Consider the following 26,796-nt stretch of genomic DNA (forward strand, 5'->3'; position numbering starts at 1 on the left):
GGTCCTGCCTTCCCTCCTCTGGGCTCATGATGGTTCAGCTCACTTCACAGGACATGGTACAGATCCTTCTGGCCATCTGCCCCCCACCCCCATCCGGCTAGAGGCCCTCTGTTCAGTGCCCAGCCCGAGTTGGCTGGTATCTGCGAGCATCCCCACCCCCGGCTAGACCAGAAGTCATGACTGTGCTGTGTTCCTCCAGGGCAGTTCATGGCCCCTATTCCACTGTCTGCTGCCCAGACCACCCCCAACTGGGGCACCGCTTGCTGGACCACCTCTCCTGCTTGGGCCTTTAACTCCGGTGGGTGCCCAGGGGTTTCACAGTTGGACATTTGATCAGTGCACATTACAAACAACCGTGTGCCTCACACCCGGTTTCGCTCGACCTCCCATTTCCCCTCAGCCTCTCGTCTACGACCAGACTGTGAGCTTTTCCCAACGTCCTCACTCCTACCTGGCCCAGCCACGGGGGGGAGCCCTTGCTCCCGGGGCTCCTCTGCCGTCATTCTCAGCCTTCTCCCCCAAATAAAAAAGGTATCGGAGAAGTGTGGTTAGAAAGGAGTTTATTACCAACTGGTGAATTATGACTCTTGTAGCATTCATACACATGGTGCTAATGATCTTACGGCAGGAAAAGCCAGCAAGAAAACTGGGCGCTAGAGCGTCTATGGGGCTCACGTGCGGTCTGTGATGGAGACGCGGAGAGTCTGGGAGCAGGAACGGCACGACGGGATTCCTAACCAGGAAGAGGGCATCACCTGCCTGACCTAAACCGCATCTTTCCTGAGGGCGGGCCTCGTGCTGGAGACCAGGCTGCTCATCATAGCTTCCTACCAGGTCCCTTCTCACTGAGGGGTGAGCATGGGTCACCGACGAAGGCGCAGGTCTCCGGGGAAGAAGGCTGGGGGACCAGGGTGGGACAGAGCCCAACTTAACCTGGGAACTTGGCCAGCCGCTGCCGAGCCTTTGTCAGCCGCGCCAGCCGCTCCTTCAGGAACTTCCTCTTGTCGCTGGTGTCGTTTTGCTCCTTGAGCAGCCAGTCGAACTGGTCCTTGTCCTGCAGCAGCTGGAGCATGGCCTTCTGCAGCTGCTGGCCATACGACTGCAGGATGAAGTACTGGATGATCAGAGGGATGTGGTTGGACAGGCGCTTGCTGGCCTCCTGGAAGGAACAGGTCACACAGGGGTGAGGGGACATCATGAGAGGAAGACTCCCTCTTCGCCGCGGGAGCACCAGGTGGGACCACACAGATGCCCGCAGCGCAGAGGGCGCCGGCCTGGCGTCAGGGGCCGGCTGGATGCCCACCGGCTTGTCCTGGCCATGACGTGGTCACTTCTGACGGAAGAGGATAAAATGTACTCCAAAGAGGTAAATGGAGAGTCCAGAAACTACACTCTCGAGTTATTTACAGCGCTGCTAAACAGATGACTTTAAAAAACATCACCACTAAGAGTCTTCAGCAGAGCGGAGGCTGAGCTATCGAAAGCCACAGACGGAGCCCTGGAGTCCCGTGCAGGTTGAAAGGTAGGTTCCACCCCCTGCCCCCACCCCGAAATGCCACCTGTTAGTGAAACGTTTCCCTTGCCTGAGATGGGTCATCTCTCGGAAGCTAATGCATGCTGTACTTGGCGAGTGCAGTGACCTCTGTGCCTCAGTGTCCTGCTCATGGGATGGTTAAAAGAAAAGTTTAGAAAGATGCCGGGCCCGGAATGCCACTCGGCGCACGGAGTCCATTCTGAAGTCGCTGTGAAGGCGAAAACACACAAGAACAGGCAGAGTGTCTGCAGGGCAGCACAGGCAGGGCGATGCCCACGCTCACAGCAGCCTTGTGCAGAGGAGCCCGAGGCAGGACCAGCTCGACGGCCCCGGGCAGAGGAGCGGAGAGGCAGAACGTGGTCCCTCCCTACCACGGACTATTACCCTACGTTAAAATGGAAGGAAATTCGGACACATGCTACAACCGGCATCAATCTTGAGAATGTGATGCTGAGTGAAATAAGCCAGACCCTAAAGGACAAACATTATACGAGGCCCCTTGTAGGAGGTCCCTAAATAGAAAAATTCAGAGTCACAAAGTAAATGGTGGGGGTTGGGGTGGGGGGTGGGCTAGTGTTGAATGGGGACAGAGTTTGAGTTTAGGAAGATGAGCCCTGACCGGCGATGGAAAGTTCCGGAGCCGGATGGCGGGGACAGCTGCATAACAGTGTGACTGTGCTCAGGGCCACTGAGCCGTTCACTTAAACATGGCGAAACGGCCCCTTTCATGCGATGTACACTTCACCACAACATAAAGAAGTGCAAGGCGTTTAGGGCATCACTTACTGTACCAGGTAGCTGAACAGTGTATAAAGATCCAGTAATGTATCTGCGGATACTGACCTACGAACAGCAAACCAACAGACTGGAATTCAGGGTCCAGAAGACCAGCCTACGCAGGGAGAGGGTGTGAACAGGTGTACTGCCTGCCAGTGGGGACAGGGAGGGTTTCACCCAGGGACAACTATCAGCCATCTGGAACAACTCTCATTCTCGATATCCAACAGTTCCAAAGGGATCGCCGGTCTAATGATGAAAGCTGATCTAAGTTACTTGAAGAAAACACCGCAGGTTTTATTTCTAAAACTCAGAGAGACCAAGTCTTTTTGAAAGATGACAGAAAGCCCAGAAGCCCAGGGAGAAATGACTCTAAAATCCAACCCATAAATCAAGAAAGCGTCAGCATGGTCCAAGACCACCATAAACAAAGTCAGAGGGCAAAGGGAAAACGCAGAGTACTTGCGTCTCAAACCCACAGGAGCTAATACCGCACTGGAGAAACAGCCCCGGCTGGATGGACAGTTCGCCAAACAGGACAGAGAAATAACTCCTCTATGGAAAGATGTCCACCTCACTGTAATAAAGAATTCAAACTACCACAAGATACCATTTTTCACCTATCACACTGTAAAAAAAACAAAATCAACTTTAGTAAAGACGAAACTGGCAAGTGTGGGAAGAAGCAGGCCCTGCGGCAGGTCGTATTTATCAGTATAAAGCAAGTGCTAGCCTCGCCCCAGGTGTGCTGGTCACTTTCATGTGTCGCCTTGGCCAGGCAGCAGTACCCAGTGATTCAATCAAACACTAATCGAGGTGTTCTGTAGATGTGGTTAACATCTACAATCAGATGACTTTAATAAAGGAGGTCATCTCTGATCATGTGGGTGGGCCTCACCCAATCAGTTGAAGGCCTTACAAGCAAAATAGAAAGAAATCCTGCCTTTGGACAGCAGCTTCAACTCCTGCCCAAGAATCTCCAGCCGGCTTTTCCTGATGGCCTTCCTACAGACTTTGGACTTGCCCAGCCGGCCCCCACGATCCAGTAGCCAGTTCCTTGAAAAACACATTTCTTTTTTAAATCCTCACTTGAGAATATTTTTCCATTTATCTTCAGATAGAGAGAGAGAGAAACATTGATCAGTCGGTTGCCTCCCTCACAACCCCGATCAGGGCCAGGGCCTGAACCGCAACTGAGATACATGCCCTTGACCGGAATCAAACCCGTGACTCTTTAGTCTATGGCCCGACACTCTAACTGCTGAGCCAAACTGGCCAGGGCAAAATACATTTCTTTATCTACATATATCCTGTTGGTTCTGACTAATAACCAGGAACCTCATTTATACTTCAGATATATTATGTGAACAAGTCTATTCACTGCAACATCCCTGTGTTAGCAAAAGACTGGAAACAAACTATCAAGCCTATAAATAGGAAAATGGCTCAATATTCTTTATCCATAAAACGGGAGACTCGGCCCTTGATATAGAGCAAGGCAGCACCACCACGGGAACTTGCGGGACGATCTCCAAGGTAACAGGAAAGGAAGCAAGGCGCAGGGCAGGGAACTCTGCTAACCTCGGTGTAAACACAATTCGCATGTAGACACATACTGCGTGTTCACGTGTGCGTGTGCACGTGTCTGCCTCTGCTGCTCCCGGGGCGGGAATTGTGTGGCTCTGACGGGGTGGGTGGGAGACCCACTTTCCACTGTCACCCATTCTCTCTTTTGGATTTTGTGCATGTGCTGCGTTACCTACTCTAAGAGGTTCTACGGGGAAGGTGAGCAGACAGGCTGTAAGCTTCGCTGCAGGAGAAGCCAAGGGGCGCAGGTGTCCTTCCAGCTTGCCCTGCACTGGCTTCACTCACTGCAGCACGGTGTTCCCCTGGGAGCCCATATGTGGAATCTTGGGCCCCACTGAGACCTGTGGTCCACCCCTGCATCTCGACAAGACCCAGGGAGGTCAAGTTCGAGAAGCACTGCCTTGAGCCCATGAGTAGTGAAGCGATGGAGACACCGGTAGGCCAAGGGATTACTATTTGCTTTACCTATCCAGGTTGTTACCTAGCCTGGCGGTTCTGACTGAGCTGTGCAGGATGAATTCGATCACCCTTCGTATTATTCAAGGTACAGAGAAGCAACCAAAGCAAGTGTCTCCTTGAGTAGCTTCTATCTGGCGAGCCGCCGTAGTATCCCACTGTTGCGCTGAGGGATATACACACACTCACTCATCCCACTTAATATTCACTAGAAACCTATGAGGAGGTACCATTTTACAGAGAAGGAAGCTGAGGCTCAGAGAGGTTAAGGAACTTGGCCAGGGCCACACGGCCAGTCAACGCCAGATGTGAGTGGCCCTAAGCCACAACCTCTTCTTTGTCATCAGAAGTTAAGTTGCTTCTGTGGAGGGTAACAAAGGGCTGAAAGATGGAGTTGGCTGGTGAGCACCTTCTGGAGATAGTAAGACAGGAAATGAGACAAAAACCACTTTTCTGAGCCATGTGCAGACTCACCTGGCGGTAGGCCAAGAGGTGTTGGAAGATTTCAGCGAGGGAGCAATCTGAAGAGACTTGCTCAATTAAGCCCTTGCCTGATTTCTTCTTCTCCTCTAGTTCCTTCTCTTGGATCTTCTGCAGTGAAGTCCGATACTCCTGGTCCTGGCAGTAGACAATCTGCTCCATTTGGAAGTGAAGCCGGATGCATTTCTCGGCCTCTTTTTCTTGCTCTAGTCTAATGTCTTCAATTTTGGACTAATGCACAAGAGAAACACAACCAAGTCTCCCTCAAGAAATGAATCCCTGGGTCCCAGGAAAACAGGTTATATGCCAAGTCCACAGAATGAGGTTCTCTGACTTGAATTAAAACAGCATGGTGCATCGGGGCAGACTTTGCGCCCTGCCTTGGCTTACCTAAGAGGGGGTTCCCACCCTCCACAGAGGGTCAGAATCCCCTGAAGAGCCTGAACCACACATGTGACCAGACCCCTTGTCCCCTGAGCCTGAGGACAAGGAGCATATGTCCACCAGAGAGCTCCCCAGGATAAGATGAGGGACGAATTTAAGTCAGTGAACTCTCCTTTTTTGTTGTTGTTGTTCCTGGGATTTAGAGAAACTGACTACCTGAAATCCAGGGAAATCGTTCACACCTGGACCCCCCCCCCCCCTCACTGAGCGTCAGGAAATACAGCGCACACAGCAGGTGCGTCCTCCCCGCTTCCTTCCGTGTCCATCACAGCCTGCGGAGGACGGCACGTTCCCTGGAGCCGCTGGCCCAGGCAGCCCGAGCCGCCGCCAAGACCCGCCGCTGGTGCACGGCGGAGCCTGTCCCCTCTGTGCTGGGTGCTGGGGGCTGAATGCCTGTCCCCCAAGTGCATGAACTGAAATCCTAATTACAATGACGGTGATTGGAGGGAGGGCCTTTGGGACATCTAGGTCACGTGAGTGGAATCCCCTTTATAAAAAGACACCAGAGGTCCCCCCCAACACACACACACACACACACACACACACACACTGTCTTTTACCTTGGAGGTTCTGTAAAGATTGAGAAATTCCTCGTAATTTTTCTTGGAAACATTTGCGAAGGCATTCCGGACCATATCTGATGAAAGAAAGACAAAAAAGTGCAATATTGGTAGAATCATTCATCATCTTTATCAACTGCAGAAACCAGGAGGATAAAACACAGAACAACAAGAAGACAGTGTCCTCCGCCCCCCTCGTTCTTCTTGTTCCCGGAGGGAGAAAGGTGTGCTTTTCTGCTCAAGAGCTCCCAAGAAGAATTTTAAAACCCTGGCATACTTATTTGACATTTAAAGTTTTCATCCTAAGGATAAATAGTTAAAAAAGAATATGATTTCTATGTGTGTATATATATATATATAGACACACACACATATATATACACACACATATATTTATGTGTGTGTACACACACACACAAACAAATTACTTCTATGACTATAAAACTCTAAGTACAACATATTCTCTTTAGGAGTGGATTAAGAGGGCACGCCTGATCAACACAACACGACGACAGATTTTGATATATAATTATTAACACTAAAGGCAAAATTTCATTAGAAGTACATCTCTTAATGGGCTGTTAGGAGGCCACCCCCACAGTAATCTGTGAATGATTATCACTTATTGCTAAAACGAGAAGGTTAAAGCCTGCATGTGATGTCGCCGAGTGGACGGACAGCTGTGGTCACGCCCCAGAAAGCAAGGAGCGCAGCCTCTGAGGGGCAGGGTGGTCAATACCACGAAACGCTGCATTCGTCCCCAGCGGGCTGCTGAGTTTCCTGCCTACCGGTGACAAAGGTCATGCCGTCCCAAGAAGGCTGCAAACCCTCCTGTAATGCAGCTACTTAGTCGTCAACCTAGCTTCTCAGAGCTTTCAAATAAACAGGTGTTCTGAGACTGTGCAGTGGCCACAGTAGTGGGGCAGAGTGGAGGTCTGTTGTCCTAAGAAATACATATTTGGTCTTTGTCCCCGGTTCCTGACACACAGCTCCTAGATCCCTTAGAATGTCTTGGGAGATCGGAGAAAAACTGAGGACTCACCGGTGACATTGTGCAGCATGTCCACAGCGGGGTCTTCCAGGAGTTTGACCTGCTTTTTTATGATGGTCTCAAATGTCTTGTAATTCACAAATCCTGGCAGCTCTCTGCCACGATACCGATTTTCAAATATGTTGATCTGTCTAAGAATATCACCATAACCTACCATAGGAAAGAAAAGCTTTGAATTATTTTACAAAAATAATGTTGCAGGTTTTTCTAGACACGATACCATTCTGGACTTTCTGAACACACAGAGAGGCAAGGGGAAAACATCAAATCGGATCTGCAAACCATCAAATAATCAGGGGTGGCAATACAGAGACAGCTCTGAACACACTTTTCCTTGCTCTTTGGAAAGCAAATGGAGAGCTGGGCATAATGCCAGGAGGCAGTCAGTGCAGACCTATCCTTAAATAGGTACCTGAGTATGAGACTTTGTGAATCCAATTTGATTTTTACCAAAGCAATTGTATCATAATAGAGTATCATGAATTGGGCCCAGCCAGTGTGGCGCAGTGGTTGAGCTTCGACCCATGCACCAAGAGGTCGCCGGTTCAATTCCCCAGTCAGGGCACATGCCCAGGTTGTGGGCCCAATCCCCAGTGGGAGCGTGCAGGAGGTGGTCAATCAATATTCTCTCTCATCGATGTGTCTATCTCTCTCCCTCTCCCTTCCTCTCTCTCTAAAAGCAATAAAGAAAAATAAGTAAAAAGCAGGATTGGCCATGAACACCAACCAAAATCAGTGAGCATCACTCACGTGGGTCCCATGAGTAGGAGGCGTGCACGGGTCGGGTGGGACCCAGAGTTCCCCGAGGAACATGAGATCACATCAATGGTATCACTGTTCACTAGGTAAAGACCACTCAGTGTTTTCTTTATGCTTTTGGAATTCTTTTACTCTTAACATACTAGACTGTGGAGAAAAACACCCCCATTGGGGGAGGGGGAATTCAGCAGGGCTCTGGCTCCTCTCTCTGAAAAACTAACCAGGGATGGTAGCCTAGGTACCTTTTCTAGGTCGGGAGCTAGTTTCTCACAGGGAAAGTTAAAAGTGAGATACAACTCATAGGTTATAAAAGTCACTGCATCAGAGTGTACAATTCAGTGGTTTCAGTATATTCACAAAGGTGTGCAATGATCACCACTCTCTAATCTGCAAACATTTCCATCGCTCCAGGAACCTGTACCCATCAGCAGTCACTCCCCCGCCCTCCTCGGCCCCAGAAACCACCGCTCTCTGTTCTGTCTCTCTGCTTTGCCTATTCTGGACATTTCAGATGCACCAACTCATGTGTGGGACTATGTGTCTCATGTCTTTCACCTAGCATGTCTGCAAGCTTCATCCATGTTGCAACCATGTCAGTCCTTCATGCCTTTCCACAATGGAGGAATATTCCATTGTATGGTATCAGAGTCCCCCAAATTAACATGTCGAAGTCCTACCCACTGATACCTCAGAGCGTGGCTGTATTTGGAGGTAGGGAGCTTAAAGATGTAACTGATTTGAAATGAGGTCATTAGGGTGGGCCCTACTCCAATATGACTGGTGTCTTTGTAAGAGATGAGGACATGAATGTGCACAGAGAGGACACGCGAGGACACAGGGAGAAGGCAGCTGTCTGCATGCCAAGGAGGGAGACCTCAGGAGGAACGAACCCTGCCCACCTGGATCTTGATCTTCTAACCTCTAGCATTGTCAGAAAATAAATTTCTGTTGCTGGATATGACACTCAGTCTCTGGCACGTTGCTGTGGTAGCCCACGCAGGCAAATATACATGGATTTACCATATTTCCTTCATCCACTCATCAGCTGATGGGTATCTGGGTTGTTTCTGCTTGTTTGGCTCTTCTGAGTAATTCTGCCTAGAAGATGCATCTACAAAATTGTACGTGAACATGTCTTCATTCTCTTGCATGTGTACCCAGGGGTGACATTGCTGGGTCACATGGTAACGGCATGTGTCACTGCGAGGGACTGCCGTCGTATTTCTCAGAGTCGCTGGGCCATTTACATTTTCTCCAGCAATGTAGGAGGGCTCTCATTTCTCCACATTGTCAACCTTTCTCATCCGCCTTTCTGATGATAGCCATGCCAGGACGTGCGAGGTGGGATCCCACTGTGGGTCGGACTTGCAGTCCTCTGGTGGCTAATGACATCAAGCCTCTCTTCATGTGCCTACTGGCCACCTGGATAGCTTATATTTTTGGAGGAATGTCTATCCCAAGTTTTTGTCCATCTCTAAGTGGAATCATTTGTCTTTTTGTTGTTGAGCTGTAAGAGTTCTTCATATATTCTGAATACTAGACCCTTATCAGATCTATAATTTGCAAATATCTTCTCCCATTCTGTGACATGTCTTTCTACATTCTCGACAGTGTCCTTTGACACACACAAGCTTTTAATGTTGATGCCGTCCAGCTTATCGACGTTCCCCTTCTTCCTTGCCGTTAGGCACCCCAGCTGAAAACCGTTGCCTCGTCTAAGGTTACAACGAGTTAAAGCTATGTCCTTCCGAGAGTTGTATACTTTTAGCGCTTCCATTCTAGTTTTTGATCCATTTTGAGTTCCTCTTTGGTTGGGGGGTGAGTCGGGGGTCCAAATTCTTTGGCTCGTGGGTATCCAGTGATGTGCAGCTGATAGTTTGCTGGGAAGAAGTTAGCCTTTAAAACCAGAAGCTCCGTCCTCCCAGGCTGCACGCTGCAAAGGCTGATGCTGTAACAGGCTGGCAGAGCGGCGCGCGCAGGGGGGCTGAAGTCGGGCGCCGAGCTCTTCCTTGAAAGGGGTAGCAAGGTCCCCTTCTGACGTGGGGACACACACGGCAGGCGGCCGACGATCTGCTCTGCGACCTCCTCGGAATGAGCTTCCCTGTGTCAGGACACGGTTGCCCACCCCTTCGTCCTCCATTCCTCTGCCAAGGAGCAGATGGGCTCAGAGGTGTGGCCTAGAACTGTATACAGAACTGCACGACTTACTGTCCCACGTGCATCACTCAAAGCCAGGAGACTGTCCGTGTGCACGTCTGCTCAGCTGAAATAAGTTGTGGAACTCCACCGTGTTGCTTGAATAAAAGCGAAAGTCTTTGAAATTTCCCGCAGCTGCTACAGCTTTATTGTCGGCCAATATATGATTTTCCTTTAGGCCTCTTGAAATACTAAAAAATAAATTTCAGTCCAGCCAGTGTGGCTCAGTGGATTGAGTGTCATCCTGTGGACTGAGAGGTCCCGGTTCAATTCCAGGTCAGGGCACGTGCCCGGGTTGCAGGCTCGATCCCCAGTAGGGGGCGTGCAGGAGGCAGCTGATCAATGTTTCTCTCTCACGTCAGTGTTTCTCTCTCTCTCTCCCTCCCTTTCTCTCTAAAAAAATTCAATAAAAACATATTTTAAAAAACAAAATAAATTTCAGACTGCATTTCCTGCCATTCTCCGACTCTTGAGGACTTGAAGCTGCAAGGTTGCTGTGACTATTAGGCCCAGATGCATCCGGCTTCAGGAACTTGGCCAGTGAACCCGGAGGCACCGCGGCCACTTCCCCGTTTCTTACACTCAGAGCACCACACACCTGCTCGCAGACACGCTCGTGCTTCCAGAAGCCTCTTCCAGCGTCCCGAGCAACAGGTGCTCGCTGGCTTGCGTTCCATGACGTGGAATGGAGCGAAGGTGACCCTCACACTAAGTCCTCATGGCCACTGCCCTCGCCAACCGCATCGCCTGCTCCCCGGTCCTGCGCCCCCGCCCACGCGGGTGTGCCCTGGTGTGTTGGACTCACCTTCCCGGAAGTTTTTTTCAATCGTTAGGCTCCACTTGTGGAACTCGTTCCGGATCTTGGTGAACAGCCGACTACTGTTCGCCTCCACGGACTCCTCCCCTCCTACTAAAGCGAGGATGTCCTGATTAAACGAATTAATTTTCTGTGAAGAAGAAACACAGGAGCTATTTCAAACACAAGCGCCGAGGGGTGTGCAGAGCGCACGTAGGCGGAGGGTGGGTGAGACGCTGTTTGGTGCCCACGGGCATGGGGGTAACGGGAAAGGGGAGGCTTGGGCACCCGCCCGCCCACTTTCCCATAAGGCCTTCGGGGCTTGGGTGAGTCACATGATGAAGAATCAAGGAACATGTGACTGTCCACACTACCCCCTCCTCGCCCCCTGCCCCCGACCCCGGCCCCTTTCTGGTGCTCAGCGGGCAGAGGCACCGGCCCGGTTCATACACTCCACGTGTGATTCTTCAACGCGATGCCACGGGCCGTACTCACGTCGATCAGAAAGAACATTTTTTCACTTTCGTCTTGGGGAATGTCCGTGCCGTACTTCTGTAACTGCTCCGACACGCTCTGCTGGAGCTCCTTCATCTGGTTTTCTAACAGGGGCAGAGTTCTCTGGGGAACAGAGAGCGGAAGGGATGGGAATACAGAAACATGGGCAGGGAGTGAGAAGTGGGGCCCGGGCCTCCTTCTGCCAGGTGCAGGGCAGCTGAGCAGTATTTCTGACGTCCTGGCTCCCTCTAGAAAGATTTCCCAGAAGCTAGGGACTGTTTCCCACCCAGGCCTGCCACTCTCCCCTCCTGGGCAAATGGCTCAGAGCCAAGGCCACCCTTTCGCACGGTTCCCAGGCCCTGTAAAAGCAACTTGTCTGGTGGGTTCTGCAACGGTGGCAGGTGCAACGGTCAGACGCAGCAACGTCCACATCGTCCAGGCATGAACAGTGACCAGGCACTTCTAGATCTAACCCTAGGGCTGACTGCGCATGCGGGCTCAGTCTTTCACTGAGAACACCTGAAAACGTGGCTAAACGTCTCGTGCACCCCTTTAAATGTGCCATGGAATACCCGGCCACGGAATGCCCGGCCAGCGTGGCTCAGTGGATTGAGCATCATCCCATAGACTGAGAGGTCCTGGTTCGATTCCCAGTCAGGGCACATGCCCGAGTTGTGGGCTCGATCCCCAGTAGGGGGCGTGCAGGAGGCAGCTGATCAATGTGTCTCTCTCACCTCAGTGTCTCTCTCTCTCTCTGTAAAAAAATCAATAGAAAAAATCCAGACACTCAGAAGCCAACCCCGGTGACAGTGGGTGCCCGCGGGTTGAGGGGAACAGCAGTGAGGCCAGACTGGCCTCAAGGGCATTTGTGGGAGAGAAAACCTGAACCCGCCTGACTTGGTGCTGAGGCAAAGGAGAAGCCCCCGTGGGCTTGTTCTAGGTGGGGATCTAATGGACAGAACCTCCAGCTCAGAAGCTAAGTGGTTCAAACTGGGAGCCTTCCCAGGTGTCTGGCAGAAGCCAACACTGCCCCTCCCTGAAGAGACCCCCCGGGGACCCAGGCTTCCATAAATAACCACCGATCAAGTTCCAAGAAAGACAGCTCATAGTCAAAATGCTGGCCCAAGTCATTGTGGGTGACAGCCAGCAGAACCCAGCACACCAGGCTTCCGACGCTGGAACGGTCAAGGTTGAGACACCACCGAATTAAGTGCAAAGACATCTTTTTCAAAGGATTGAGAATGTGGAAAAGCAAGAGACTGGACAGACTGGCAAAGAACCGGCGAGATTTAAGAAACGAAATACAATCATTACAATCACCGAGGCGAGTGGACAGTGGTCGGCGGCGAGAAAGGCAGTTAGGACAGTGCTCAGAGGTTTGGGCTTGTAATTCGGCCACGTGGACACCGTCTATTAGTATCCCGCTCAACGCGTGGTCTTTCTGACAAACACCACACACGACCTGGGCCCTCTCCAGAAATGGGGAGTTTCAGGCCACGCTCCAGACCCACTGAAGCTGGGCCTGTTCTTCACGTGATGCCCGGTAGTTCCGTGTGCAGGCTGACATCTCAGCCGTCGCCACGGTTCAGCTCTGCCTGTGGGAGTCTACCCAGAGCGCGGGCCGCCCTCCCTGTGCTTACACAGATGTGTTCGATGAGCTCGGTGGTCAGTCTTTCCGCCAGGCAGGGGATCGTGGCTCTGCCCTCCTCCAGCAGATCCCTGCAAGAGAAGACAGCATGAAGGCCCATCTCGGTGTGGCCACAGGGGCAGTCAGCTTTGTGTGGCTGGGGACGTCACCGCGAATCCAATGGAGGGACTGTCCTCCCGCCGGTAGGTCCCCCTCCGATGTTCAGAACTGCAGCGTATAGAATTCTGACTGCATTTTGGTAAATTCAGATCATTCAAACATGGTATAGAATGGCCCCTTCCAGCTGATACACGACTTGTGTCTTTACAATCACCTATAGATGTTTTCATCACACACAGACACACCCTTTTGTGGGTCCACATGTATATCTAATGCATATCGGCATAGGGCTTCATAAAACTATATCGACCCATATTTACAGAGGTGTGAGGATGAACACTGGGCCAGGGGACACACTCTTCCCCGGGACGAGAACTGAACCGTGGCTGCTTGGAGGAAGGAAGGCAAGCCCTCTTCTCACTCAATCCAAATCTGTGTTCCCAGGGGAGTTAGTACAGGGTTATGACATGGCGGTCAATTTCTTAGGATAAGAGGCAAAGAGCAGGAGTTGACATGGCTGGTTGTGAGATTACACACAGACCCGAGTTTCAGTTTCGACTCCTGTCAATTTGCCTAATTGTTGTAAAATACACACCACATGAACCATTAAGGGCACAGCTCAGTGTTACTCCTCATTGCCGTGCAACCACCTCCACCATCCGTCTCCAGAATGTTCCATCTTCCTGAACGGAAACGCTGTCTCCATCAACGCGAACTCCCAGCCCCCTCTTCCGGCCCCTGCACCTGCCATCCCACACTGTCTCTATGCATATGAGCACTCTAGGGACCTTTTATAATCTTACGGTATTGTCTTTCTGTGACTGGCTTACTTCACTAAGTGTAAAGTGCTCAAGGTTCGTCCATGTTGCAGCAGGTGTTCGAATGTCCTTTTTAAAGGCTAACTTTCCATCATCGGGGTAGACCCATCTCAGTCAGCTATTCATCCATCAATAGACACTTGCGTTGTTTTGCCCTTTGGCTTTTGTGAATAGTGCTGCTGCCACAGAGTTATATACCTGTCAACTCTGAACAGGACCCTCCACAGGCTTTGGGGAGAACTGACTGTAATGCACACGGGGTTCCACCTGCATACACATGTGCACACAAGGGGCCTCACAATCCCATAAGCACCTTTGCGTTGGCATCTCATTGGCCTGGTACCAAAGCACCATGCAGAGGTCGTGGTGCAGGCTCCCAGCTGCAGGGCAGAGGGCCAGGTTCCTCCTTCCCCACCAACTCTGCATCTTCTCAGTCATTTAAATCTAACCGATTTATCAGTCTCTTCCTTGTTAAAAAATTTGCTTTTGGCATTAACATTAGAATGACCTTTCGCCTGGGATTCTAAACTCTCCATCTATAAACTACCACTGATATTTATTTTGGTGTAACGTGTTCAGGGCACAATGTAACTTTTCTACCCAAACATTAAATAATTTTCTCAATGCCACTGATTAACAATCAAAGTAATAGAGCCCACGGATTTGAAATGCCACATTTATCACAAATCAAATATATGTATCTGTGTCTATTTTTGGATTTTCTCTTTGTTGTATTTATGTTTCTCCTATTTGTTGTATTTATGGCGTTTTTTTCTCTGTTCATTGGATTATTTTTTTTTTTCCTATTTGTTGTATTTTTCCTAGTTGCTATATTTATGTTATTTAATCCGGTTCCAGCACCATACTATTCAAGTTATTATAGCAGGCTCACTCCTTAATTTGATTTTTTACAAGTTATTTTTTTGCCATGCATGTGAATTCCTCCACTGTTCTTCCAGGAAAATCCCAAGGTCACTGTCAAGAAACAGACACACTCACACACAATATCTGCTTTCGGAAAGCGGCAGTTGTCCCGGGGAGGACGGAGGTCCTCGGTCTGGATGTGACCTTGGGAAAACAGAGCTGTCCTTACTTGTAATGTGGATGGTTCTCGAAGAACTCCCTCTCTTTGTGCAGGGCCTGGGGCAGGCTCAGCTGGTCCTGAATGTCCTGCTGGCCTCGGCACTTGACGATCATGTAGCCCTTTTTCAGGTGGTAGACAAAATTTCGCACCACGTCAACTACCTTGTCTTCCGTGCCTCTGTCCACCAGGTCGGGCTTTGTGAGGATTCCTGCGACCAGAGCCTTCCAGTTAGAGGCTACTCACAGCTTCACTGGAGTGAGGAGACAGCTAACCCACCTGGGAGAGGACAGGCCCGGCCACCGGCTCCCTCCCAGCCTTGCTTGAGGGCAGACGGCAGGGCCTGCAGAGCTCAGGTGCAGGCACAGAGCGTCCCTCTTCCCCATCTGACTGCGTCCCCATTGACACTCGCCCCAGCTCCTCTGCCAGCCCCCGGCACCCTCCGTTCTACTTTCTGTCTCTATGAATTTGACTCCCCTAGGGACCTAATATATGGGTTTTTTTTGTCCTTTGTATCAACCTATTTCACTTAGCCAAATGTCTTCAAAGTCCATCCATGTTGTGGCACATGTCACAGTGTCCTTTCTTGCCATCTCAAATTCACTGTTAACTGACGTAACTGCTTTCCAGTTTTGCCCTGACCTCGGAGCTCACCATGCCTTTTACAAGCAGGTAGGCAAGGGCTCGGAGCCAACTTGCGGCCAACAAGAGTCAATGTGACCCATGTCATCAGGACTCAGTGGGCCCCACACCTGACACCGTAGCAGTTCTCGTCGACTGGGTGCAGGCCCCCTACCCTGCGTGTGTCCCAACAAACATCCATTTGGATTCAAGGATCCCTTTTCCACTCTCACACCATCTACCGATTTTAGGCTCTTCCCTCTCCTCACCTATGGTCCTGTCTCCTTCGGGGTCCACCTCCTGAGCCATGCTCAGCGCCTCTGTGGTGGCGATGTCCATGTTACTGGGCACCACCACCAATATGATGGTCTCTTGCTTCTTGATGTACTTCTGGATGAGTTTCAAAATCTGTAAGAAAATGAGCGGGTGTGAGAGTTGAGATAGATCCTGACCTTGTACTTGCTTCAGGCGCTTGGAGTCCCAGGGGTATCCCCCCCACCCCACCCCAACCAAATGAGCCCACAACCCAAAGCCAGAGTTTGGAGAAACAAAGTTCTCTGTGGCAAAAAGAGCTCTGGGGTCAGGGAATAGGAAGGTTTTCACTCATTAACCATCTCCTGTGAAAACCTCATGTCTGATGGTCACCAAAGACAGGACGTCACGAGAATTGTGAGTCCTCCCCAAATCATCAGTCTACAGGGCGAGAGTCACTGATATGGAAATATCACTATATTGTTTCCAGTGCTCTCTCTCCCCACATTAAGATCCTTCTCTAACACATGCCAGTTAAGATAGGCCAGAAAATGTGACTATAACCAAAGATGAGTCATTGTACAAAACTAAACATATAAAACATATTTCCAATTTTACCTGTTGGCCTCATTGTCTCCAGATAAGACTCCACCAGACTTGAAGGAGGAAATTGCAACCAGTATGCTCTTCAAACTCTCTGCTCACACCACCCAATATCCACCCACCCTGCAACCTCGGCTCTGAATTCACTGTGGCTCGATCGCAGCCTCCCTTCCCCACAGGACTAAGGTCAGAATGGAGCCTAGAATTTCACCTGACGTCCAATGTCAGCTGGCTGATTGCCCACCGCCACCCGGGTGATGCCAGGAAGGTCTATCAGGGTCAGATCCGGCACATGAGGGGAGCTGACCTCCAGAGTAATGAGCTCCTGGCTGATTCCCACACCTTCTCCAGCAATGACAACCTGGGCTAGAGGAGAGGAAAAAAAGAAAAACCGAATAGCACTGTGGAGTTGGGGGGTTGGATGATGGATGATTTGTACCTTATGTTACTGCATTCTCACCATCTGGCCAGCCCAGGTGCAATTGAGTGCTTCATTTGCATGGGAATAAGATAAGGCTTGCATGGGTGGACTAATGGGTCCTAGAACTCAAGAATGTCTGTGTTTATTACCTTTTAGTTTCAAAGCCTCTTTCTGCAAAAAACAGCAGGAGACAAGGCTAGGCTGTATAGTTTACAGAGCCGCCATTTCAAGGAAATAATTTACATAAATCCACATGTAACCTGGGGGAACTGATCTGCAAATAAATGGGACTGCATCCAAAGATCTGGAGCGTTTGCTCCCTTGCAAAGCTCCCCCTCACTCCAAGCAGCATGTGCTTGTACTATCATTGTTGCACCGATCCCAGCCCGCCGAGAATGGGCGTAGCACTAGGATGGAAGTTACTCATTACAGCGAATCTTCTGAAAGCAACACCTTCCAGGCACTTTTATACCTTCCCCAAATGACTGAAACATAATTATGTGATATGCTAGGAAGAAATTAAAGTCACTAAGGAGAAGTTACCTATTTATCTCAATCACAGCAACTCGCTGTGTTACTCCTTTGTCTTTATCAACTTCCAGTGGGATTTCTCCCTTTGGATGTTTCCAATTAATCAAACGATCTCTGTGGTTTACATTTACTGAGACCCGCCATACATTAGCCTAAACAAGGATTCTGCTCCTGGTGGAGAGACCTAGCCCCATGCTTCTTCCATCAGGTCTGTGGAGAGGGAAAGCCCTTGGATAAAAAAGACCCTCAATCTTTGGAGACAAGTTTTAAATTTTAAAATCCACATCATTTCCAGATACCTGATCACATACTAAGCAACAAATTATTGAGGTCAGAATCTGTCCCAAAGCACTGGTCTTACGTAGGGAAACTAAGATAAAATACAAGGGAGCTAGGGCCCGAAGAGCAGGAGGGAGGAAGAGAGGATGGGTTCTCAGGGGCTCAGGGCAGACCCCAAAAGGAGAGCGTGGGAACAGTGACAAGCAGACCCCACTGACTTCACATGGTTCGACCTGCCCTCCCAGTAGATGAGGCTGAACGACCACGGAGTACTTACCTTTCCTGATCGCCTGTTCTACCTCCGAAGCATCTGAAATGTCCAACTCAGTGTCCCAGTAACTGACTTTGCCTTTCCATTTATCTTCTTGCCCAAGTTTCCTCAGCTTCAGCACCAAGGGGCATCTTGTAACAATACCTAGGAGGCCATGGGCACATCAGTTCCATACTCTGCTCTTAAAAGTTCTACAGGGTGGCCTCAGACCAGTGGTTCTGAGACCAGTTTTACAGACTCCGGGAGGCTGCCCACACGGCTAATATTCTGGTCTCACCCTCTGATACGCTGATGCAGAAAGTCTGGGGTGGTCTCAGGAGTATGCACTTGGAATATACGTCTGAGGTGATGTTTGGCTCCCTAACTCTGAAAGCCACCATTTGAAGCATCTTGCTTCATCCCAGTGTTTTGTCACCAGCTCGGGGTAAACAGCAGACGTAGGCAAACATCCTCCACTCTCCCTAATACACACAGCGCTCCTGTCAGAGAGGCGTGCTGCTCCCACCAGGCCACCTTCCTATGAAAGCCTTCTCCATCCCACCTCCGCCCAGATCCGAAGCACGTCCGAGACCCATCTCAGGTCTGTCTGCGTCCTGTGAACCCTCACTGATACCCTTGGCCTTGTAGCTCAGACAGCACCACTGACCGGAGAACCGATCTTTACCTCCCAAACGGAGGGTCAGCTCTTGGGAAGAAGCTCCAGAAAGACAACCCCATGCACAGGATTCTGGGCTGGGGACCCGTGTGTATTTACTCAAGACCTCCCACAAACTACGGGTTACATATACACCACACAAAAATGTGCACCGGGTGGGTATTATGGACTGACGTGTGTCCCCCTCAAAAGTTCCATGCTGAAGCCCCAGTCTCTGATGTGACTGCATGGGAAGATAGGGCCCTCCCTTAAAGAGGTGATGAAGGTTAAATCAGGTCCTAAGGGTGGGACCGTAACCAATGTGACTGGCATCCTTATAAAAAGAGGAAGAGACACCACACATGTGCACACACAGGTCATGTGAGGACGCAACTAGAAGACAGTCACTGGCACAAGGAGAAAGTCCTTGGGAGAAACCAAGCCTGCTGACACCTTGATCTTGAACTTCTAGCCTCCAGACTGAGAAGTTCAGTTGCTTAAGCCGCCCAGCCTGCGGTAGTTTGTACGGCAGCCAGAGCTGGCTGACGGGGCCAGTCCTTACCGCTGCCTCTGGGCAGGGCGACGCCCGACAGAGCCTCCAGCACCGAGCTCTTGCCCGAGCTCTGGTCCCCGATGACGGCGATGGCGGGCAGGGCCAGGTCCTGCTCCACGCCCAGGGCGCGCAGGGAGTCGATGAGGTCGATGCAGGGGCGCACCTTCTCCTCGTACTGGTTGTACAGGCTGTTCTCCGCACTCTGGACAAAGCAGAATCGGAGACTTTTGTCATGGCTGGAAGGTCATGTTCCATCAAAGGTGGAACTGGCCTAATACACAGATTATTTAAGTTAGCGAAAGAGAGTGGGAGGGAACGGAAAAAAATTTTTTAAGAAATAATAAATAAAATTTTCCCAAACTTGATGAAAACTATTAACTCAAAGTTCCAAGTAACTCAATGAACCCCAAGCACAAGAAACATAGTAAACTACATCAATCTAGCCAAATTGTTCAACAACAGCGATACTGAGAAAATGTTTAAGCAGCCAGAGACTGGTTTTGTTCAGTAGTTAGAATATCAACCCATGGACCGAAGGTCACAGGTTCGAGTCTCTGGCAAGGGCACACACCTGGGTTGCAGGTTCTATCCCCAGCCCCCGTTGGGGTCGTGTGGGAGGCAACCAATCGATGTGTCTCTCACATTGATGTTTCTCTCTCTGTGTCCCTCCCCCCCTTCCACTCTATCTAAAAATCAATGGAAAAATATGCTTGGGTGAAGATGAACAACAACAACAAAATTAAAGCAGCCAGAGAATGGCATATTATATACAGAGGAACATAGATGGTATTTCAGCAGATTTCTCACCAGAAATAATGTAAGTAAAAAGACAGTGGAGCAGCACTTTTAAAGTACTGAATATATCTTTCAAAAACGCAGGTGAATTAAAGACTTTTTCAGATATAGCAAAGGGGAACACACGCATCACAGGCAGACCTGCACTGCCGAAAACATCAGAGAAAGTGTTTGCTTGCAGCAGCCGGGAAATGGAACTGAATGGAAGTCACAGGGATCTAACCAGAAAAGGTAACTGCTATACTTTTTAAATCACTTAGATATATTTAAAAGATATTTGACTGAACAAAAATAACAGTATATTGTGGGGTTTGTAATATAGGTAAAGTTAAAATTCATGACAAAAAATAGTATAAAGGCTGAGAGGGGAGACATGAGAGCATACTATTGTAAGGCTCTTGTATTAAACATGAGGTAGTATACTACCCCTCGAAGGTAGACTTGATAAGTTAATGACGTTAAGTAGAGATGTTAAAATAGTTCTGCTTGATAAGCCAACAAAGAAGATAAAATGGAATCATAAAAAATACTTGATTAACTCCAAAGAAGGTAGAAAAAGAGAAAAGAAATGAAGAACAGATAAGGTAAATAGAAAATAAATAGAAAATGATCTTCTCAATTATTAATATTAATAATCACAATAGACATAAATGGTCTTAATACTCCTAGAACAGTCAAAATGACTTTGAAAACAAAGAACAGAGTTGGAAGCTCACATTACCATATTTCAATAATTGTTATCAAGCTTCAGTAAGCCAAACAATGTGATACTGGTGTACAAATGAAGAAAGAAGTCAATAGAACAGATACATATTCCAGAAACAAACTGACACACATACAAACAACTGATTTTTGATAATTCAAGGATGATATAGTAGAAAAAGGATATGCTTTTCAGAAAATGGTATTGGGGTAATCAAATTATCAACATGCAAAAAACACCCCACCTTGTATCTATATATCACACCATATACAAAAATTAACTCACAATGGATCATAAACCTAAATGCAAACTTCAAACTACAGAACTTCTAGAAGAAAAATCTCTGTGACTGTGGATTACGTTATGGTTTCTGAGGTATGGTTCCAAAAGCAAAATGCATACAAGAACCAACTGACAAATAAGACTCCATCAAAATAAAAACACTGGATGTTTAAAAGAGGCTGTTATGAGAAAATTTCATATATGGGAAACACTGACTAAGTTCAGCAGAAAAGGGTGTATACCCTGGCAAGGACTCCCTCAACCAACCTTGAGTAGGGCTCCCTTAAGCCCGGTCCTCAGCCTGCTGCTAAGCTGGTCCATCCAGAATTCCTCACCTTTGATAGCTAATCAAGTTCCTCCCCAACCCCCTCAACCCTAACCAAGTTCCTCTTAGTATTTCTCCTTCCTCTTTTCCACCCCTCTTGCTGGCTGTAAACCCCAGTTGTCCTTGCATTCCACACTGACCTCACTCTCTCTCTTCTATTGCAATGGTCTTGAATAAAATCGCTTTTGCTGTTTTGTAACAAGTGCCCAGTGCAGTTTTTCTCCATAACACTTCAGAAAGGTGTGGAGCACACTGTGCAGGGAAAGCCCATTGACCGTGAGTAGCCTCAGTACCAGGTCCCCTTACAGGCTCTTTTGGTTTCATTTCATCATCCATCCACGAGAGTGTATAAGAAATGAATAATTAGCAAATATGCACGTGCCAACCACCTGGGTTAAGAAAACACATATTCCCAGTACTTAAGACACTCCATCACCCCTCCCTAGTCACCTTCCTATTATCCCTTCACCCCCAGAGGGTCCTTCTACCCCGAGGCTTGTGATAACCATGTATTTGTTCTTCTTCAGAGTTGTGCCACCCGTCCATCTTTCCCTAAACCATACACTGCTTCTTGTTGCCTGTTTTGGAACTTTATATAAATGGGATCACACTGTACATTTCTTCTATGACTTGATTCTTGGGTTCACCACTGCTTTTTAGACGCAGTCATCTGGTGCCTGGAACTCGAGTTCATTCATTGTCACCGCTACATAGAATTATGCTGCATAAGCACACCACAGTCTCCGTGTGCACTCCATCACTCGTGGGCACTTGCGTTGGCTTTGTGTTTTGCTATTATAAACAATGCTGTTAGGATCATGACTCTCAGGGAGAGCAAGCAAGAGTTTGCATAGCAGCTCTCAAACTTTAGCACCACGGAGAATCATCTGGAGGGCTTGTTAAAGGCCCCCTCCCGGGTTTTAGTTCTCCAGGTCTGGGGGAGGAGCGTGCGGAGGTGTGATCATTTGCATTTCAAACATCATTTGCATGATAGCATCCCAGGGAACGCTGATACCACTGGTGTGGGGACTGCACTTGGAGAACCAAAGTCTACAGCTAAAAGTAGAATTGCCAGATCACAAGACACACTCTGTTCAACTTCCTGGAAAGGGCCAGGCTACTTCCAAGCAAGTGGGTGTGAGCTGTGTGAATTCCTACTGCCCCATACACCACCAGTTACAGCCAGGCCAGAGAGAGTTGTATTAGGGAGGTGGAAAGATGGATGGACCTTTTTATTTTTCTATGATTTTCAACATGGTTTTTAATGTTGTTCAAAAAACTGATAGCAATGATCATGAGCATGGAGTCTACTTGAAAGAAGCTGATGATCCGTGGCTTTAACACCTGTAATAGCAAGAAAAGGAGCTTTTCCTAAGTGCCCAAGAGGCCTGATTCATGCTCTCAACAGCCACATGAAGTAAATCCTATTTATTATCCTCTAAAAGATGGAAAACAGGCTTACAAAGGGAGGTATGACCCCAAGAGCATGCATCTGAAAGTGTCATTGTTAGGAGCGAAGTTAGACTGGATGGATTCCAGAAGCCAAGTTTGGTTCCTCACAAAAATATGTCTTGATTCTGGGAAAAAAGTGATGCCACAGGGCTACCCTGTGAGGGAATGTCGTGATGACACCTCGGAGGGTTGCAGCCTGAGCCTGAATCTTGGCACGGGCAGCCGGTAACAGGCTCCTAGGCCAGGGCCCAGGCCAATTCCTACACGAGCCAATCCGCATCTTGCCTGGCTTCCCGGGCCACAAGGGTACTCCACCCAACATCAGCTGAGGCGAAAAGTCTCCATTTGGTTACAAGTAGGGCTCAAGCCACAGGATTCACACCCGCACCCTGCTCCAGGAGAGGGAAGGAGCTGGCCTCTCCGCCCACATTCCCCACTCCCCCCACCCCACCCCCGGGAAGCCCGCACAGGGACACGGCTCCCAGCCACACGGAGAGTGATTTGCAGGCAACAACTCACTGTTTCCAGATTTTTCTCTGAATTATCAGCATTTTCATTCGGTGACTGGAGATTGGACGCAAAGGATGCATCAAGATCTGTGAGTCCCATGTTAGAACTACCTTCTTCCTTCATCAGTTCCACCTTAAAATCAAGCAGAGCAGAAGGAACACACATCAGATGCCAGGTGCGTGCACCACACTTGACTGGCTGAGACAGAAATGACGGGAGGACCCCACGGAAGCAAATGTCAGTGGTCTTCACGAATATGCTTCCAGACCCCAACTGATTATTTTTAACTAGATATTTCCTGTCACATTTTTAGGTTGACCATCAAAAATTTTTTCACCACAGGCCAGCCACTGTGGCTCAGTGGACTGAGTGTCGTCCCAGGGACTGAGAGGTCCCGGTTTGATTCCCAACCAGGGCACGTGCCCAGGTTGCAGGCTCGATCTGCAGTGGGGGGCGTGCAGGAGGCGGCCAAGGGATGTTTCTCTCTCACATCCATGTTTCTATCTCTCTCCCTTCTTTTCTCGCTAAAAAAAAAAAATCAATAAAGACATGTTTAAAAATATTTTTCACCATAAATTCAGAGTGGCAAAGAATAAAATTTATGACGTATTTTTTCATTTACATTTAAAATTAAAACTATGATAGAACTCATTCTAATGTAGCCGAAGGGATCTAAAAATGGTAATTTGATGTCCAAACCTATAGTTTAAAAAAAGATATGAACTCCAAGTCATTTATTCTGTCCCTTTTGATCCTTGATTTCATATTTTCATTCCATTTTTCCCACATAAGTGTATCTTAATGTTGTTCATTTTATTTTTGAAAGTATTTATTTATTTATTTATTTATTTATTTATTTATTTTATCCTCACCCGAGGACATTTTTCCATTTTTTGTACAGATAGAGTGGGAGGGAGAGAGAGGAAGGGAGAGAGAGAGAGAAACATCGACGTGAAGGGACACATCGAGTGGTTGCCACCCGCACGACCAACCAGGGCCGGGGACAAACTGCAACCGAAGTACGTGCCCTTAGCGGGAACCGAACCCGGGTCTCTCCGGACCGCAGGCCGACGCTCTAACCGCTGAGCCAAACTGGCCAGGGCTATTTTTGAAAGTATTTAATTGACCACTTTATCATACTTGTCTGCCTCCAAAAATATATATGCATATATTTGAAATTCATTTGAAAATGTTTCTGGGACCACAAGTCTCTAAACATTAAATTTTACACATCTATTTTAATAATCTTGGGTAAAAGTAAATAAAAATATTTCTCCTTCGATTTAAAGTAAATGTTATAAAGAACATAAAGCATCGCCCAGCCAGCATGGCTCAGTGGATTGATCAGGGTCCCATGCCCAAGAGGTCACTGGTTTGACTCTGGGTCCGGGTACATGCCTGGGTCTCCGCCTCGATCCCCAATAAGGGGTGTGTAGGAGGCAGCCAATCCATGTTTCTCCCTCTCCCTTCCTCTCTATCTAAAAATCAGTAAAAATATATTTAAAAACAAACAAACAAAAAACATAAAGCACCTACTTACCTCCAGTGTATCTCCCTTTTCCTTAAGGATGTCAAGTTGATAAATGCAAAGCTATTCTCCTACCCCTCCTTAAAATCATGCAAAACATACAAAGTCGATGAAAACCGGAGCAAATAAATAGGAGCACCCATCCAGGTGCTTTCTCATAGCTGCCGGTGGTGCAGATGCAGAGGGGACGGAGGAGACCTGCTCTGAAGCCAGTTCATGGTCCCCGGAATCCTTTTTGTAAATCTTGAATGTTTTAATTCTAAGACAGATGGACAAGGCACAGAACCTTGCTATAAATTTACTGCCTGCATCAATGTTATTTTCTGATGTTCTCTGCTTCTTTTCACAGGACCCTCCCCCAAGAGCTATGTGGTCTTTCTCAATACTGGTGCAGTTGAAAGGGAAAGGGTAAAAAAAGTGGGGGGGGAGCCAGGGATGCATCCTGTTTTGTGGTAAAGTGGCAGAAAGGGGATCTGGAAAGGCAATCAGTTTTGAAGAGTACTAGGAGATTGCATTCTGTATATTTATTCCCTATCCCCTTGCCTTTGGACAGACTTTCCTGCTCAGGGTGGGTCCTAGGAAATGTATTTAGAAGTATATTCCCTTCCTGTTTTGTTTTGTTTTGCTTGTCATGACTCTCCCTGACCACGGATGCCTTGTCTAGTCCTGGTGCTAAGGCCCTCTACAGACAAGTGTTCGGTTCAGGAAAAACAACTACATTTATTTGTAGCTTTAGAGATGCCAGAAAGTAGTGCAATTTCAAACATTCCCAATCAGTAAAAGAGACCACCAGCCGCTGGGAGTCAGAGTCACTTTCTGCCTCCAACACTTCTCACATTTCGGTGGTTTTGTGGGTATCGCTTTCATAAAGGCTGCTGTTTCTTCCATCCCTAGCTAGGACAGCACGGAACCCTCCATAGATCCAGCTCCCCAGAGGACTTCATGTCTGTACCCACACACGATCTTAGCAACGGCGACGGATCACACCAGCAGTGTGCCCGGCACAGGAAGGGTGCTCAAGGAATGTCGAGTCCAGCAATCAAAGGCCACAGTCTCTGCCCTCAGGGAGTCTGTTTCCAGCCACATCAACTCACCGTAAATACGCGAAGTTTTCCGTGTCGTTTTCCCAGAAAAGGGGCCGGTTAGGGGGCTGTTTCGATCGGTCACCCAGAAGCCTCAGCAGCCTGAAGGAGAATCAAGTGTGTTTCGGACCCAGCCAGCACGGCCATTACCATTAGGACTATTCTTCTTCCTAGTCCCCCCGCAACGCCCGCACCCCGCAGCGCCCAAACGCCCCTGTCCGAGCCCCGGGCTGGCTGGAGGGCGCGCAGACCCGGAGCCGACACTCACCTGCTCCTCGCAGCGACCCGCGCATCCCGGCGCTCCCCGGCTTTATGCAGCGCAGGCTCCGGCCCCGCCCCGCCCCCGGGGGAGAAAGGAACCGCCCAGCAGGGAGGGAACTTTAGGGGCCGAGAGCTCAGAAACGAAAGCGAACCTCAGCCTCTCCGGAGCCGGCCCTAAGCTGCAGCCTCCCAAGGTCTCCAGCTGTGCGCCCCGCACCAGAGCATCCGCATCCCGGGGAGTTTGCGGGGAGTGCAGGCTCTGGGCCCCACTCCAGACCTGCTGAATCGGAAACTCGGGCGCTGGCCCGGCAATTTGAGTTTCATCAGGCCATTCTGACGTTTTCGGTGCAGCTTTTGAGAAGCGCTGTTGGAAAGCCTCAAGGCATCCTGCCGTTCTCCTGAGCTCAGCAGTTAGAGCGCGGGCCGCCCCAAGGATCCCAGGGTAGATGGCCTGGGACCTCTACCTGGGTTGCAGGTTCCATCCCTGGAAGGAGGGAGGCAACCAATCAATCTTTCTCTATCTCCCTCCCTCCTTCCCACTCTATCTAAAAATCAATGGACAAATATCCTTGGGTGAGGATTAACGAAATAACAAATAAAAATGAAGGCCTTGAGACATCCAAACCGGAACATAGCCTCGAACCTGGAGGGTCCCTGACCTCTGAACAGAGGCTTCGCCCGTAATGAGGTGTCTTCCTGCTGGAGGGTTGGTCCAGCACCAGCAGGGGTTCTCAAACATTTTCATGTTAATGGCAACTTCCTCCATCTCCCCCTACTCCTGCAGCCCCACATCATCTTCCTCCTCTCCCAATTCTCCTTGTGCACCCCAAGCCTCCCTGGCACATCCGATTTGTCTGGGGCAGAGATGAGTAGACAGTGGGGACTGAGGTCAAGCCCACTGAAGAGTGGCCC

At 49.0% G+C, this 26,796-nt stretch overlaps 1 protein-coding gene across 1 annotated transcript; it reads right to left on the bottom strand.

Moving 5' to 3' along the window:
* Nucleotides 1–509: 509 nt before the first annotated feature.
* MX1 (MX dynamin like GTPase 1) lies at nt 510–25,957 on the bottom strand. Its single transcript, XM_036242666.1, has 15 exons — nt 25,892–25,957; nt 25,636–25,725; nt 23,023–23,145; nt 18,956–19,148; nt 17,766–17,903; nt 16,469–16,623; nt 15,672–15,810; nt 14,794–14,992; nt 12,776–12,854; nt 11,136–11,258; nt 10,650–10,791; nt 6,881–7,039; nt 5,839–5,915; nt 4,829–5,065; nt 510–1,159 (listed from the first exon to the last, which is right to left on the bottom strand). The coding sequence occupies exons 3-15, from the start codon at nt 23,134–23,136 to the stop codon at nt 929–931; spliced, it is 1,986 nt and encodes a 661-aa protein (XP_036098559.1). The 5' UTR covers nt 23,137–23,145; nt 25,636–25,725; nt 25,892–25,957; the 3' UTR covers nt 510–928.
* Between the last annotated feature and the right edge of the window lie 839 nt (nt 25,958–26,796).

Source organism: Molossus molossus, unplaced genomic scaffold, assembly GCF_014108415.1.
Source record: "Molossus molossus isolate mMolMol1 unplaced genomic scaffold, mMolMol1.p scaffold_m16_p_5, whole genome shotgun sequence".
NCBI lineage: Eukaryota > Metazoa > Chordata > Mammalia > Chiroptera > Molossidae > Molossus > Molossus molossus.